The 15,573-nt window shown below is 49.2% G+C and overlaps 1 protein-coding gene across 1 annotated transcript in view; it reads left to right on the top strand.

The window, feature by feature from the left end:
* Nucleotides 1–8,114: 8,114 nt before the first annotated feature.
* The window catches only part of BCR (BCR activator of RhoGEF and GTPase), a 107,068-nt gene continuing 99,609 nt past the window's right edge, over nt 8,115–15,573 (top strand). The window contains exon 1 of the mRNA XM_056859450.1: nt 8,115–9,405. Within this exon, the coding sequence (XP_056715428.1) occupies nt 8,115–9,405 (1,291 nt within the window). The remainder of the gene's footprint in view (nt 9,406–15,573) is intronic.

Raw genomic sequence — 15,573 nt, 5'->3', positions numbered from 1 at the left:
GGGTTCCACCATTCTAAAATGCTCCTGTGAGCGAATAGGCAGTGCTGATGCTGGATGCCACAGAAGTGTTGCATTTATTACCACAAAGATTTGTTATTGTTGTTATTGTTTTTAATATAAGGCTCTATCTGGGGCTCAGGTCTGCCTGGAAACATCCTGCTGTCGAGCCTGATATGTTGAAGCAGGATGTAGTTAGTCAACCGTGTAAGAGGGACACTGTGCTCATGTTCAGAAACACTCTCTTCATTAGTAGTTCACATATCCAAGGATTGCATCCTGGCACTGAAACTAGATCTTGGGGAGCTGATTAATCTCTGGGGAAAGAGCCTACCCAGCCTAGGGTGGGTGGCAGTGAGCATTAGTCAAGGATGACTGTAGTAGATGATGGCAGAATTTCAGGAGCCCTGACATTTCCTGATATGTAGTCATCTATTTTAGTAACTAAAATATAAACAAATGGAGAGCAAATAAGCCACTTGGAGAGTGTAATTCCTACAAAATGTTCTTGAACAATCCAAAGACTGAAGAGTGCAAATGAATATTGTCCATGCCTAAACTCTAGATAACGTTTGTAGATAGCACTGGATGTTAACCCCCTTTTGAGAACCATATAAGTGGTGGTGGAGAGTCCACACAAACATACATTACACTTTTCCTACATGGGTGCAAGAAAAACTGTAGAAAAGAGGTACAACATAAGAACATAAGAAAGGCCATGCTGGATCAGACCAAGGCCCATCAAGTCCAGCAGTCTGTTCACACTGTGGCCAACCAGGTGCCTCTAGGAAGCCCACAAACAAGATGACTGCAGCAGCATCCTGCCTGTGTTCCACAGCACATAATATAATAGGCATGCTCCTTTGATACTGGAGAGAATAGGTATGCATTATGACTAGTATTCATTTTGACTAGTAGTCATGGATAGCCCTTTCCTCCATGAACATGTCCACTCCCCTCAAAGCCTTCCAAGTTGGCAGCCATCATCACATCCTGGGGCACGGAGTTCCACAATTTACTGTAACTATGCATTGTGTGAATAAATACTTCCTTTTATCTGTTTTGAATCGCTCACCCTCCAGCTTCAGCAGATGACCCTGTGTTTTAGTATTATGAGAGAGGAGAAAAGCTTCTCCCTGTCCACACTCTCCATACCATGCATAATTGTATAGACCTCTATCATGTCTCCCCTTAACTGCCTTCTTTCCAAGCTAAACAGCCCTAAGCATTTTAACCATTCCTCATAGGGCAGTTGCTCTAGCTCCCTGATCATTTTGGTCACTCTTTGTTGCACCTTCTCAAGCACTGCAATATCCTTTTTTAGGTGTGGTGACCATCATGAGTGGAAGTTGTACTAGGGTCCATTTTGCCACAGTTTAACACTTTTATTATTATTGATGACATTTATAAGCTTGCTTTTTATATCCAAGGAGCGGCAGCACCCAACAACAAAACATACAACTGGTGTGTCACACATGATGCTCTGAAAACAAGAGTCCTCTTTCACTCATTGAGAGATTTGCCAATGCATCCTATGCAATCCTGAGTAATCCTTAAAACATCTTAAGAATAAAGATGTTTTTGAGCACCCTCTCCTCTCCTATGGAGTCCAGAATGCTCCTTAACTTACTGATGTATTTGGTATGAAGGCTGTTACCGCACTTGTATTCCCAGCGATGTATTAAGAGTTTGAAAATGTTATAAAAAATACTGTTCGCACTTTCTATGTATTCCCAGCGATGTATTAAGAGTTTGAAAACGTTATAAAAAATACTGTTCACACTTTGTTTGGCTCCTTTAGCTGTGAAGACGTCTTCCAACTATTTATAAGCCGTGGTATCCAAAAACCCTTTTAAAGCGATGTTTTTAATAACATTTTCAAACTCTTAATACATCGCTGGGAATACAAAGTGCGGTAACCCCCTTAGCAAACAGCTGGTTGGAGCTCAAGTGGAGGAAAACATGAAGCAAATGTGACTGAACACAGGTGAGAACACATCATTGTGTTTATTCTATGGTGGCTAAGTGAGTGTACTTCTCTGTCACCATTGTGTCTACACGATGCTATCCGGCAGAGCTTTTCTGGTTTGTGAAGGGGCTTACTCTAGGTCCTGGAGGATGCAGACTCAGAAAACATACAGGCAGGCCTGCAGTGACTTTTTTTGCAATGTATTTTTTCAGATAAAATTGCTCACTTTTGCATAACATATTCCACAGTTGGTTCAATTAAATCTCAGGATACCACTGGAGCACAATCCAGTTTTAGTTATATGGCTGACTTTCAGTTGGTGAGGTCTGATGAAATAGCCAAACTACTAGAACTGTGCAGGCCACCTTGTCTAGGCTTGACCCTGGCCCTCCGCGGCTACTAGTATCATACTATGATGGGTTGGCTAACTTGGTCCGGACCATAATAAATGTCTCTCTGTAGGATGGTACAGTTCTCACAGCTTTGAAAGAAGTGGTTATGAGTCCCCTCCAGAATAAGGCATCCCTGGACCCCAGTGACCTAAATAACTACTTGCTAAATGTGTGTGTAAAATGCCGTCAAGTCGCAGCCGACAGCAAGGGGCTTTCAAGGCAACTAAGAAGTAGAGGTGGTTTGCTATTGCCTTCCTCTGCAGAGTCTTCCTTGGAGGTCTACCTTCCAAGTACTGACCCTGCTTAGCTTCCAAGATCTGATGAGTTTGGGCTAAACCATCCTCCCTTCCCTACTGCTAAACAACTACTGCTAAGATTCCATTCTTGGGTAGGGTGCTTAAGTGGGTGTCAGGAACACAGCTTCAGGCAATCTTAGATTGGACAGATTGTGTAGATCCAGTTCAATCTTGATTTAGGCCTGCATTTGGGATGGAAAAGGCCCTGGTCGTGCTGACTGATGACCTTCACTGGGAAAGTGACAAGGGGAGTGCATCCCTGTTGATTCTCCAGGACTTCTTGGCAACTTTCTTTACTATTGACCATGCTATCCTTCTGGAGAGGCTGGCTGGGTTGGGCCACCATGCTTTGGTGGTTCCACTTTACTTGACTGGCTGATACCAGAAGGTGGTGCTGGGGGACTATTGCTTGTTCTGTGCCATTTATACTTTGGGTTCTTGCAGGGTTCCATCTTCTCCCCTATGCTGTTTAACATCTACATGATCAGTGAACAATGCTCTGATCACATCCAGGTAAGATTACGGTAATGTGCTGTACCTGTGGTGTCTTTGCAAATGGTCTAGAAAGTTCCATTGGTCCCAAATGCAGGGGCCAGGCTATTGTCAGGGGTTGATTACAGGGACCTTATTTCCCCTGTGCTGAAAGATCTGCAAAGGCTGCCCATCAGTATCTGGGTATAATTCAAAGTGCTGATTCTAACCTTTAAGACTCTAAATGGCTTGAGACCAGAGTACTTAAGAAACACCTCCCCCAGGATGGTGCAGCCCAACAGTTAATAGCCACTGCCCATACCCTACTTCAATCAACACCTTTATTTGCATATTGGTTATAATGACAACCGAATAAAATGGATATCTAGTATATGAAAATACAACTAATAAAATTTATTCATGGTAGCTATCATCATAATCCACTTTCTATGCCCCACCTTCAGAGGTGAAATAGCAACTGGAGGTCCCTGGTCCTAAGAATGTGTAGCTGTCCTCAACCTGTCCGGCCTGGTGGAATGCTCTGCCAAGGAACATCAGGGCCCTGTGGGACCTAAAGGAGTTCCACAGGGCCTGCAAGACAGAGCTTTTCCACCAGGCCTATAACTGAGGGCAGCGGTGAATAACATCTGTACTGGCCTCCCCCACCCACCCCACCCCCCTCGCGTATTTGAAACCGTTTGGTTGAGGGGCAGCCGCCTGTGGGGCTCTTACAGTAGAGTGGGATTTGTACACCATCTTTGATTACTGGTTTTAAGATTTTGTTGTTGGTTTTATTATTATTAGATTGTTAGGTTTTAAATGATGTCATCCACCCTGAGCCAGCTTGCTGGGGAAGGCAGACTACAGATTTGAAAAGACATAAATAAGATTAGTGAGAGGGCATTCTCAGCTGTCTGTCTCATCTTTGGAATGCACTCCCAGTTGAAGCTCACCTGGTGCTTACTATATTGTCTTTCAGGTGCTAGGCCAAAACGTTTATTTTTACCCAGGCTTTGTGGGGTTTCATCTTTTTAGCTGCTTTGTGGTCTTCTTCCGGTCTGAGGTTTGTTTCATGTATATCTTTATGCTGTTTTTAACATCTCTGGCTTGTTTTAATAGTAAATACCTAATAGTAGGTATAACGCCCAATAAAAGGTATTACAGAGATTTTAGTATGGCTTTTTAAAAATAGTTTTAAAAAATATATATATTGGTAACGTAGCATGGTTTGATGGTGCTTTTACTAGTAAGCCACCTTGAGTAGGAGACTGGAGAGGTGGCATAAATATGTCCTACATACATTTCAGAAGGCACAGAAATCCATTTTTAGGAATACAGTAGCAGCCTTTAAATTTAGGGAAATATCAGTGGCTTTTGCCCACAAGAGGGCACAGCAGAGAGACCGGTTACCTCAGCACTGCTTTGCTGCCGCCTCCTTTATTAAACACAAGGGGGCTGGAAAGGGAGCTTGGAAGCCATAGGCCTAGGCGGGTGTCCTAAGGCTCATCAGTAAAGGTTGAAAATGCCTGCTTTTCAGCCCTCCCCCTTCCACTGCTAGCATGCGCTTGTGAGAAACAGGCAGTTCTCAATGCATTTATACTGGGTTTCTGATTTGATTGAAGGAAATACAGGAAGGCTGATCAACAGCTGTGTCCCTACCACCTTGCAATGTGGTTGGTGTTTCAGTGTGTGAGTTGTTTTTTTTGAGGGACATAGCTGCAAACCATGAACCTGAACTCTCTTTTTTGTCTTGCACTGTAGAATTCTTCTGCATATAAAAACCTGTTTCTGGGGCACCCCAGGGCAATTAGTAATCAGTGCTCCATTATAAAAGTCCTTGAAGAAAGATTAGATGTATTTTGCAAATAACCCACTTTTCCCTATTTAAACTCCAGTGTCTTATGCATAAGCGCAGTCACACCCATAAATCACACCAACAAAAAAGCAAAAGCAAGGATCCTCCCTTTGTTAAAAAAAAATGTTCTCACAAACCCCTGGTGCTTCATTCTGTAAAAGGTCTTCCCCTGACAGGAATACTTCTCATTACGCAGAGAAGTAATGAAAATTTCAATTCTAGAAAGCAATTTGCCAAAAGGATGCAGCTTTAACAATACATAGTGATAAATTAGAAGCATGAGAGGTAAAGGTATTTGATGGTTTACTAAAGAACTGAATCCAAAACTCAGCAGGCAAATTTATTCTAATGCTTTTGAATTTTGACCATTCTTACCCTTGGATCTCCGAATACGTTGTAAATATTAATGAATTACCTGGCAGCCTCTTGACTCTAACATCAAATGTTAATGAATGACTCACTGAATGCAACTCATGTATGTTTTACACACATTTATTTTGCATACCTCTCTGGGTCACTGAAAGAAGAGAGAGGCCAGCCACATGGTTGCACTGCTCAGCTGAACATGGCAGATCTGAGACATGTCTAAATAATGAGCTCTGTGCAAACATGTGGGTAAAAAGAAACAGGTGTGCCCAGAAAAGGTAGGTAATTTTTTTTTACCAATGTGTAAATGGAGACAGAGAGAGGGTTTATGCTGGAGGTTACAAGGAGAAGCTGCAGAGTGAACGAACAATTCTCAAGTGTTTCTCTGTGCATTGACCTCTTTGGGTTTGCCTGTTTACATTTCTAGACTTGGCTGCTTGCGCAAAGTGCTTCCTCTTTGCGCAAAGCTCTCTTTCCCGTGAGGCAGTGCAGGTGGAACCGAAAGCATTGGGAGCAGGCTGTTACTTTTGACTTTGTGTTGAGGCTAGTGGGGGAGTTTCATGTACACCTTTGCTTTTGCCAGTGTAGAACTGACACTATTGTAGGGGCAGGGGGAGCTTAGAATCACAGAGTTGGAAGGGACCACCAGGGTCATCCAGTCCAACCCCCTGCACAATGCAGGAAATTCACAACTACCTCCCCGCCACACACACCCAGTGACCCCTACTCCATGCCCAGAAGATGGCCAAGATGCCTTCCCTTTCATGATCTTCTTAAGGTCATAGAATCAGCACTGCTGACAGATGGTCACCTAGCCTCTGCTTAAAAACCTCCAGGGAAGGAGAGCTCACCACCTCCCGAGGAAGCCTGTTCCACTGAGGAACCGCTCGAACTGTTAGAAAATTCTTCCTAATGTCTAGATGGAAACTCTTTTGATTTAATTTCAACCTGTTGGTTCTGGTCCGACCTTCTGGGGCAACAGAAAACAACTCGGCACCATCCTCTATAGGACAGCCCTTCAACACCACCCAGTTCTAGCCCTGACACTGACAGAATTCCATAGGTGGTGTGGGGTTGTTGGGCCACTATCCTCTCTTCAAGAGCAATACTTCCAAGCAGTCTTAGTGATTCTGGGCAAACATCAAGGATGGGGCCCCAGAATGACTGCCACTACCGCCCCGCTGGTTCCTCCCCTAGGGAAACCCTCCTGCCGGGGCCGAGCAAGGGGCAGCCCTCACCCTGTGTGAAGCAGGCAGGAACCGCAGCCAGAAGCCAGCTGCCCAACTGCTCAATGCAGAGGCCCAGACGAGGCGGGTGCAGGTGGCCATGGCTGATCTGGCTGCCGAAGATTTGGACAGGGCAGGCATGAGCTGCAGGGGGAGCCTGCTCTTCCTCCTCTTCCCTCTGCCAGGGTGTGGGGTTTGGGTGGTCAGGGCCCCCTACTGTGGGGCCCAGGGCAGTTGCCCATTGACTAAGACTGCCCCTGGTTGTGCTATTATGCAGCACCATCCTACAAACATAAGAACCCTGCTGGATCAGACCAGTGGTCCATCTAGTCCAGCATCCTTTCTCACTCAGTGGCCAACCGGTTCCTTTGGAAGTCCAACAACAGGTCATAGAGGCCAAGGCCTTATGTTGTTTCCTGACCGGTTGGCCACTGAGTGAGAAATGATGCTGGACTAGATGGACCACTGGTCTTCAGAGATGCCTCTGAACCTGGAGGTTCCCTTTAGCCACCATGGCTAGTAGCCACTGATAAATAAGACAAGTTTACGCTGCAGCCCATCACTACATCCTCTGGCACTGAGTTGCAGGTTTTAATCACTCCTTGAGTAAAGGTCGGTTTCCTATGGCTCTCCAGCTGCTGCAAGAAATTGGCAGCCATCTCAGAAGCATAAACAGCCTTCACAAGGGCAAAGAAATACTCCTGAAAACATGACATAGAGTCGTTTGTTTCTAGTCTTACGTTCCGGCCTGCTAAGAATAGCAACATCACACCGACAGCGGTGAAAACGAAAATCAAAGTTCGCATTCCGGATTTCAAAAGCGTAAACATAACGCGGAACAAGCAGCCCGGCCCCATCCACTCCTTGCTCCAAGGCCGACTCCGAACTTTGTGCACGGGAGGGTTCGCCTTGGATTTGCCGCTCTCGAGATGCACATTTCCCGCCCCCCATCCAAAATCTGCACGGGGGCTTATTGTTGAGCGTTGAGACTTTGGAAGGGGGAAATAGGCACCTCGAGAGAGGCACAAAGCGACCCCTCCCGGGCAGAAATGGCCTGCGATCCAGAACTAGCGCAGAGGCCGGGCGACCCACCGCCCCCTCCAGGCCGGGCGACCCACCGCCCATTCTCGGCGCAGCCGGCCGCCCCCGCTCCCCAGCGCGGCTCCTCCTCCCCGCCGCCCCTTTAAGGGGCCCGCCCGGACGGCCGCTCCGCCCCTTCGCTTCCCTTCCCGAGCCAGCCCGCGATGGGCAACCGCGGCACTGCGCAGCGCCAGCCCCCGGGGCGCACCACCGGCGCCAGCCCCACCACGGCATAAGCGGCCGGGGCTCCTCGTCCGTCCGGGGGGGGTGGTGCACGAGCGCGGGGCGCACAGCGGCGGGGGGAGCGCCGGGCGGGCAGCGGCCCCCGGCCCCACGCCGCGCGGGGTTAGGGGGCCGCCGCGGCCTCCTCCCCCGCGCGCCCCCTTTGTTCCCCGCCCGGCGCGCGATGGGCGGCGGGGCCGGCTGAGCCCGGGGGTGGGGTAGGGGGGGGTGGGCGGCAAGATGGTGGAGCCGGTGGGCTTCGCCGAGGCTTGGCGCGCCCAGTTCGCCGACTCGGAGCCGCCCCGGATGGCGCTGCGGTCGGTGGGCGACGTGGAGCGCGAGCTGGAGCGCTGCAAGGCGTCGATCCGGCGCCTGGAGCTGGAGGTGAACAAGGAGCGCTTCCGCATGATCTACTTGCAGACGCTGCTGGCCAAGGAGAGGAAGAGCTACGACCGGACGCGCTGGGGCTTCAAGCGCGCCTCGCACGTGCCCGACGCCGACCCCCCGACGCCGCCGCCCGACGGCCCGCCCCAGCCCCCGCCCCAGCCCCCGCCCGAGCGCGCCTCCCTGGCCGGCGAGGAGAAGCTGAAGCGGGGCCTGGAGGACGCCGAGGCCCGCTGCGAGCCCGACGTGTCGCCGTCCAAGCACCGGCCCGCCTCCGGCCGCCGCCCGGCCGCCCAGGAGGGCGCCTTCGAGCCGGTGGGCCCGGAGCGGGCGGCGGCCTGCAGCGTGGCGGCGCTGCGCTCCAACTTCGAGCGGCTGCGGAGGGCGCCGTCGGACGGGCCGGACAAGCCCTGCTACGTCAACCTGGAGTACCACCACGAGCGGGGCCTGGTCAGAGTCAACGACCACGAGGTGTCGGACAAGATCAGCTCGCTGGGCAGCCAGGCCATGCAGCTGGAGCGGCGCCGGGCCCTGCAGGCCCCCCGCGCCCGCCCGCCCGAGGGCCTCTGCGCCCTGGACGGCGACTACGAGGACGTGGAGCTGAACCCCCGCTTCCTCAAGGACCACCTGCTTCACGCCAACGGGGGCGGCCGCCCCTCTTGGGACCTGCAGCCCTACCAGAGCGTCTACGTCGGCGAGGGGGAGGGCGGCGGCGGCGGGGGGCCCCCGCTGCGCCCCCCCGCCCAGCCCGAGCAGCAGCAGCACCTCACCTGGCCCCGCCGCTCCTACTCCCCGCGCAGCTTCGACGACGCCGGCGGCGGCTACACGCCCGACTGCAGCTCCAACGAGAACCTCACCTCCAGCGAGGAGGACTTCTCCTCCGGCCAGTCCAGCCACGTGTCGCCCAGCCCCACCGCCGGCCGCCTCTGCCGGGACAAGAGCAGGTCCCCTTCGCAGAACTCGCAGCAGTCCTTCGACAGCAGCAGCCCCCCCACCCCCCAGTCCCAGAAGCGGCACCGGCAGCAACAGGCGGGGGTGTCGGAAGCCACCGTCGTGGGAGTACGGAAAACGGGGCAGATCTGGCCCGGCGAGGGTGAGCTGCTGCCCGGGAGGCCCTCTCTGGACAGTTGTTTCCATGGAGATGCTGGTGGGTACCTTCTCTCCCCCTCCCCCTCCCTCTCCCTCTCCCCCCTCCCTCTCAAGGTGGGTGATCTGCTGGGGATGTCATTGGGCGGTGTGGTGACATCTGGGCTGGGGTTCCCTGGGATTCCTTTGCTGAGATTATAGGAGAGGAGGCTGAGCTTTATTTCCAAAGCCTCATTCACGTCCAAAAGGCAGACGGCCGCAGGAAACTGTGAAAGCCGGAGCTGTTGGCTGTTGGGGCAACGTTTCCAGAAAGCGCCTTCATCCCGAAGAGGATGTCTCTGCCTTATGGCCTGCATCTGGAGGAGGCCAAGATGCTCTAGCCAGAGTTTCTGTGTCTTGCATTTGGCTATGTAGCCCTTATTACTGGATGCGATTCCTGGTGTTGAAGGAAAATCTTGCCCTGTGCTATTGTTCTGGGTCATTTCTGCTTTTATAGGTGGGAGGGAGTGTATCTGAAATTGATTTGTTGCTGATATTGGGAGTGAGAATCATAGAGAAGTAGTCTGCCTTCAGGATTCTGCTCAGTCCAGCTGTGTTGTCCGGTCTAGCCTTGACCCTTCCTGATGTTAGCATGAGCAGCCCCCAGTGGCAGACTAGGTCTAAAAATATTGGTTGCCAGGAGACAAAGGGGACCCACCCACAACAATAAAGGCTATCATTTAATTTTTATTTTTAACATATTGTCTAATGTTTAAGGGGGCCCATTCATCAGGGCCCCACAGGGCCCACTTGCCATTGGGCAAGCTGACACAATGGCCAGTCCGCCACTGGCCACCCCCCCACCCCCGCACTCCTGTGTGGGACAAATGGTCTGGCTCATGTGCTTGGGCTCCCAGGGGCAATTTGCTCAGCAGGCCTCTTTTCTGTTTTGCGCTTTGCTTGCTACACACTCTGATCTCTGGATTGTAGAGTTTTTGTATATGGGAAGGGGACACAACAAAAGAATCATTCATTCATGGCCTTATGGCTGAGGGTGGCTGGGCTGCAGTGGCCTTCTTCCACTCTCTGGACATATCTGGAGGTTACCTGGTCCCTCCTGATTCACCAAGGCAGGCTCCTAAGTGGGACAGCTCAGTAGAGCAGAGCTCATCATTCTCCAGATGAGCAGAAATGAACAAAATAGGTCAGGAAGGAGGAAAGTTCAGGTGAAAGAGCATTTGTGAACTTGTCTGTGCTCAACCAGTCCTTGAGTGTTGCTCTATGTGGCAAGGGGCTTTCTGCACAGTCCTTAAGACACAAGCTATCCTTGACCTTAGGGCCAGTGAATGGAATGTGCTCCTAAAAATTGCAGTGGGATTGGAATAATCAGAAAAAAATGCATAGGGGGCAGGGAAGGAAGCTGCTGTGGTGAGGGGCAGTGTGGATCAGGGATACAGCACCCAGTGGGACTTCACTCTCCTTTTTTCCCCCATTGACACTTCTCCACTTAAAAATGGCGCCTTCCTCTCCTCTTGTTGTGTTAAACTCCTGAATTCAGGTGGGGAGAGACTGGCCAAATATGGATGCTTGTTTAAGCCTGGTGGGGCTTGAAGCCGCTGGGGGTAGGCATTTTTGATCAGGGAAACAGCATTGGGGGGAGTTAGCTCTCTTCTCCAGGACCATGGCCCTGATCCATAGTTTTCTCTCTCCTACTCTCCTTCCCAGGGCAACTTGGAGGGGTGTGTGTGTGTAAATACATATTTGGTTTGTGTGTAGTTTGTCCTTCTGGATCCGGCATCTGTTTGGACACTGCTAGAATAAAGTGATCAGGAATGAAAGTACAGATTTATTGTTCCTGAATTCCAGTTCTGAGCCATTGGCCTGCAGCCAGTGCTGTTTGAAGTTGTTCTGACAGAGTGCCAGGTGCTGTACATTGCACACTGGTGGCTCAGCCCCTGCCTGGTGAGTGGGTTTAACATCCTGTTTCTAAGCTGCAGGGGAAAGCACAAGGACTGGTGGAACTGAAGGAGGGAAAGAATGACTTGGCCATAGATGGGAAAGGTCTTGCAGAATCATTTATTTTTTTCTTCTGTTAAAATCCTTTTTTTTTATCAATAGGCACTCAAGGCAGCTTGGGCTCACCATTTTAAATGTGTAGAGTGTGAAATACCAGCAGTTAAAACCTTTAGTGAAATTAGTGAAGGAGTGAGCATTAAAGAGTATGTTGTGTGTGAGAGAAAACATTAATTGGTAGAATACCAACGCGCGTTTTGACTGGTTTTCCCCCTAAAATCAATGGATTTGTGTTGAGCAAATCCCCCCCCCCCGTTTTTCTTATAATCTTTTGTCTCCATGTAGGAAACTGAAGACCCATTTTCTCTTCAGGTCCATGCTTTATGTTCCCTTTTCTCTGCCTTTGTTGGAAGGATTGAGTCTGACATCTGCAAACGGAACAGAATTCCTGCAGAAGTGGGGAATCTCTCTCCCCAGGCTGAAGAGCTTGTGGGAAGGGGGTATCTTTATGCTCTTGAGCTGTTCATTCTGAAGGGCTATTTTCATTCTTGTCTGTGCATTTGCAAATCTGTAAAGGCAAGGTTCACTGTATGGAAGCTTGCTTAGTGGAGTGGGGGGCACTCACTTGGAAGTGGGGTCTTTATGATCACATTTACCCCTGTTATATGAGGGAAAGGCTGTTTGGGCCTTAAGCTGGCTTTTGTGCATACCAACCCTTATCCTCTGTCTCCCTTCCCCCAATCAGATTAGAGAGAGTGGGATGCACTTTTTTTTTTTTAAACTCTGGGATTTCTCAGGTCTTGTGGATTTTTTGTGAGTCCTTTAAGGGGGGGGAGGGATATAAACTGGGACTAAATGCTGGTCGAAGCTGAACTGCAGCCATCTGTTTGGTGATGCTCTTTAGCTGGCTGGGGAGCCTCCCAGAGTCTTCGGTTTCTTAGTAGGGAACAAAAGGGTAGAAGGGAGAAAAGGTAGCCCTGGCTTGTTTTGGAGGGGCAGATGCAGCTGGCTGGGTTGCTGTTGCAAGGAGGCAGGTGCTTTCACAGGCAGCTTTGAAAGCTTTTTAGCTGTGGTTGAAAGCCATGCTAATGAAGAGACTCTGTCCTGGTCCTTTCAGGAAAGGCTTAGGGGTAGAACAGAGAGAGCTGTTCCTTCCCTGCCTCCCACAGCAGGCTAACTGAGAAGGTAGCTGCCAGCCACTCTCCAGTAGGTCTAGTTTGGAGCTCGTATACTGGGCCCACACCTGTGCCTTTGCTACCTGTGATGCCCCTGCTCTCCCTCCCCCCCCACTGGTGCATTTTATTTATTTATTTAGAACATTTCTGTGCCACCTCTTAAGTGCCCTGCTTGAGGCAGCTTACAATTAAAAAACCACAATTTTTTAAAAAGCCATTAGGTCACTTTTATTGAGGATATTTGCTGTCTTTTCAGAGCCTTGCTCAAGGTGGCTTACAGTTAAAACCACGTGGCAATATTAAGAATGAGACATTGGACAGCATAAAAATTATCCATAAAACAGAGGCAGACAGCCCTGACATGGATGGCCCAGGCTAGCCTGATCTCGTCAGATCTCAAAAGCACGTACACGCGCGTGCGCGCACACACACACACACACACAGGCTTGTGCATATTGATAAACCCGAACCAAAAATAAAAAACCCTGAAAAAAATCATTAAGAAAAAAACAAACAGAGGCAGACTGTTCAGAAGTTGGTAAGATAAAAACCCCTAATTAAAAGTCTGACTAAAAAGATATGTTTTTTAGCCAGGCGCTTAAAAGAATATGAAGTAGGCACCAGACGAGCCTCAAGGGTCATCTTTTCTGGCCTCCCCCCCTTCCAAATATGGGAACAATATAGATTAAAGGGGTGCCACCTGTATGGCGCTTACAGTATGCTTGGGAATTAGTGCGCCATCATGTTGGGGGGGTTTAGAGTTTTATTTTTTTATTTTACTAATGATTTTATGTATTACTGAATGTTATTCTATGTTTACTGAATGTTATTCTAAATTATGTCACCCGCCCTGAGCTGGCTTGCTGGGAAGGGGGGCTACAAGTCTGAACATAAATAAAGGGGGGGAGGGTGTCTCAAAGGTGAGGTGCCACCATGGAAAATGCCCTGCCTCTGGTCTCACCTATCTTACCTCTGAAGGCAGGGCATTAAAACATTAAAATCAGAAATTCTGAGATAAAAAAAGAATTTAAAAACTCCCGCTAATCATACTAAAGAGACTGAAAGAACCCTTCCGAAGAAACAGAACAGTTTGCTGAAAAGCAAGGGAGAATAAATTGTTCTTCTCTTGCTGCTGGAAAGACACTAGACCAGGTGTCAGGTGAGCCTCCAAGGAGAGATGGTTCCAAGCTGGGGGTTTGTAACTGAGAAAGCCTTGGTCCTTTTTGCCTTCTACCTCCCCTCTGTTAAAGGACAGAGCTGGAGCCGGACCGTGAATGATACTAAAAGCTGGACAGGAACATAGGGAAGAAGATGGTCCTTTTAAAGCCCCAAATCAGGATAGCTGATGACCAGCACTTGTTGCATTGGGCTAGAGGCAAATAGGGAGCCAGTGAAGTTGTAAGGCCAGGGAGATATATCTGTAGCTGGAACGGCAGCATTCTGACCAGTTCCAGCTTCCAAGTTGTCTGCAGAGTGCATTATAATAATTAACCCGCATGTGATCTAGGCCAAACCTCTGCTTGTGTTTGGTGCAGAAGCATTTGAACTTTGCAGTGATCCTTGCATGTGGAGTTGGATCTGTTCTCTTTGGGGATGGCTGCCATTAAAACCTGATCTTGGCCCAGAGCTTGAACAAGTCTTCCCGTGTCTTGTCTCAGTCCTACTTTCTCAAGTCTTAATACATGCAAATTGTGAAATGGAAGTTATTGTGGTCCATCTGTTATTCTGTTCCGTTTTTCCTTCTGGCAGGAGCTCTTGTGCTTCAATCTGACAGATGCAGCTTTTCTGTATTTTGCTGGGGAAAGACACACTTGTGCAGCTGTTAAAGGTACTGAGTCCCACTGGGAGCATAGGCGGCCTCTCATTTAGAGGATGAGTGAGTGCTTTGCGTTCTTGGCCATGTGCTGTACAAGTAACAGACTTTCTCTTCCTGTGTGTTATTGGATTTATATGCTGCTTTGAGTTAAGGAGAAAGATGTATCATAAATATTTTAGTAAAATAAACGTAAAGCCTGGTAGCAGATCCAGGTAGCATGGCCCATGATGTTGGCACATGGCCCTGAGTAACCATGGTGTATTAAATGTCTTTGCCTCACCTGTCTCTTGAGCATGGGCACTATAAGATGCTTCCTTTCTTGGGCTGACTTGGCTTCAGAAGTTGTTGCAGCTGTTTAGTTGGTGGCAGTTCACTGGGTTAGCAGCCAGTCCTGGATTTCATCTGCTGCTTGGTGGTGGTGGTGGGGGGCTATTTGTTCTGAAGCCTTTTCATGTTGTATTAAATATGCATGCACTCACCTTTCCTCTCTGGCTTAATCCTTTTTTGGTATGGCTGAGGGGATTTTCCAGGCCCAGCAAGGACAAAAGCCTTCCTAAGTTGCCTTGCTGCTTCACAGCAAATATTAGTCTGCTGGTTTTTAAACTGGTGCATCTTCCTAAAACGAGGTATGGCTTGAAATCTTATCACATTTTCATTGGCGTTAGCTATCACCACTGTGGTGAGTGAGCAGAGGCTATACACTAATTCTTGTATCCCTCCTCTATGTTCAAGCTTGTTGCTGCCTTATTTCTGAACATATAGTACAAAGCTGTGTGTGGATGGTAATGTGAGATTTGCAGTTGTGGGTTGTGCCTCTTGTCAAATGTGTGAGGGCGTATCTTCTCTGGGGGATCTGCTGGGTTCTTGTGACACAGGAAATAAGTTTAGATATGCCAGTTCCAAGGTCATAACATATATGAATACATCTGAGATGAGAATGCTGTCTTCATAAGACGACTGGGGCCCGGATCCACACTCAACAATGAATAGGGTTGCCGACCTCCAGGTACTAGCTGGAGATCTCCTGCTATTAAAACTGATCACCAGCCGATAGAAATCAGTTCCCCTGGAGAAAATGGCTGCTTTGGCGATTGGACTCTATGGTATTGAAATCCCTCCCCTCCCCAAACCCTGCCCTCCTCAGGCTCTGCCCCAAAAACCTCCCACCGTTTGCAAAGAGGAAACTGGAGAAGCCCAGTGTGCTGGCTTGGCAGAGTGAAAATGTGATAAAATACCAGTGAGGAAG

The sequence above is a fragment of the Euleptes europaea genome, chromosome 13 (assembly GCF_029931775.1).
Source record: "Euleptes europaea isolate rEulEur1 chromosome 13, rEulEur1.hap1, whole genome shotgun sequence".
Taxonomy (NCBI): Eukaryota; Metazoa; Chordata; class Lepidosauria; order Squamata; family Sphaerodactylidae; genus Euleptes; species Euleptes europaea.
The sequence above is the reverse complement of the archived record's forward strand: the minus strand, read 5'-3'. Positions and strand labels throughout refer to the sequence as shown.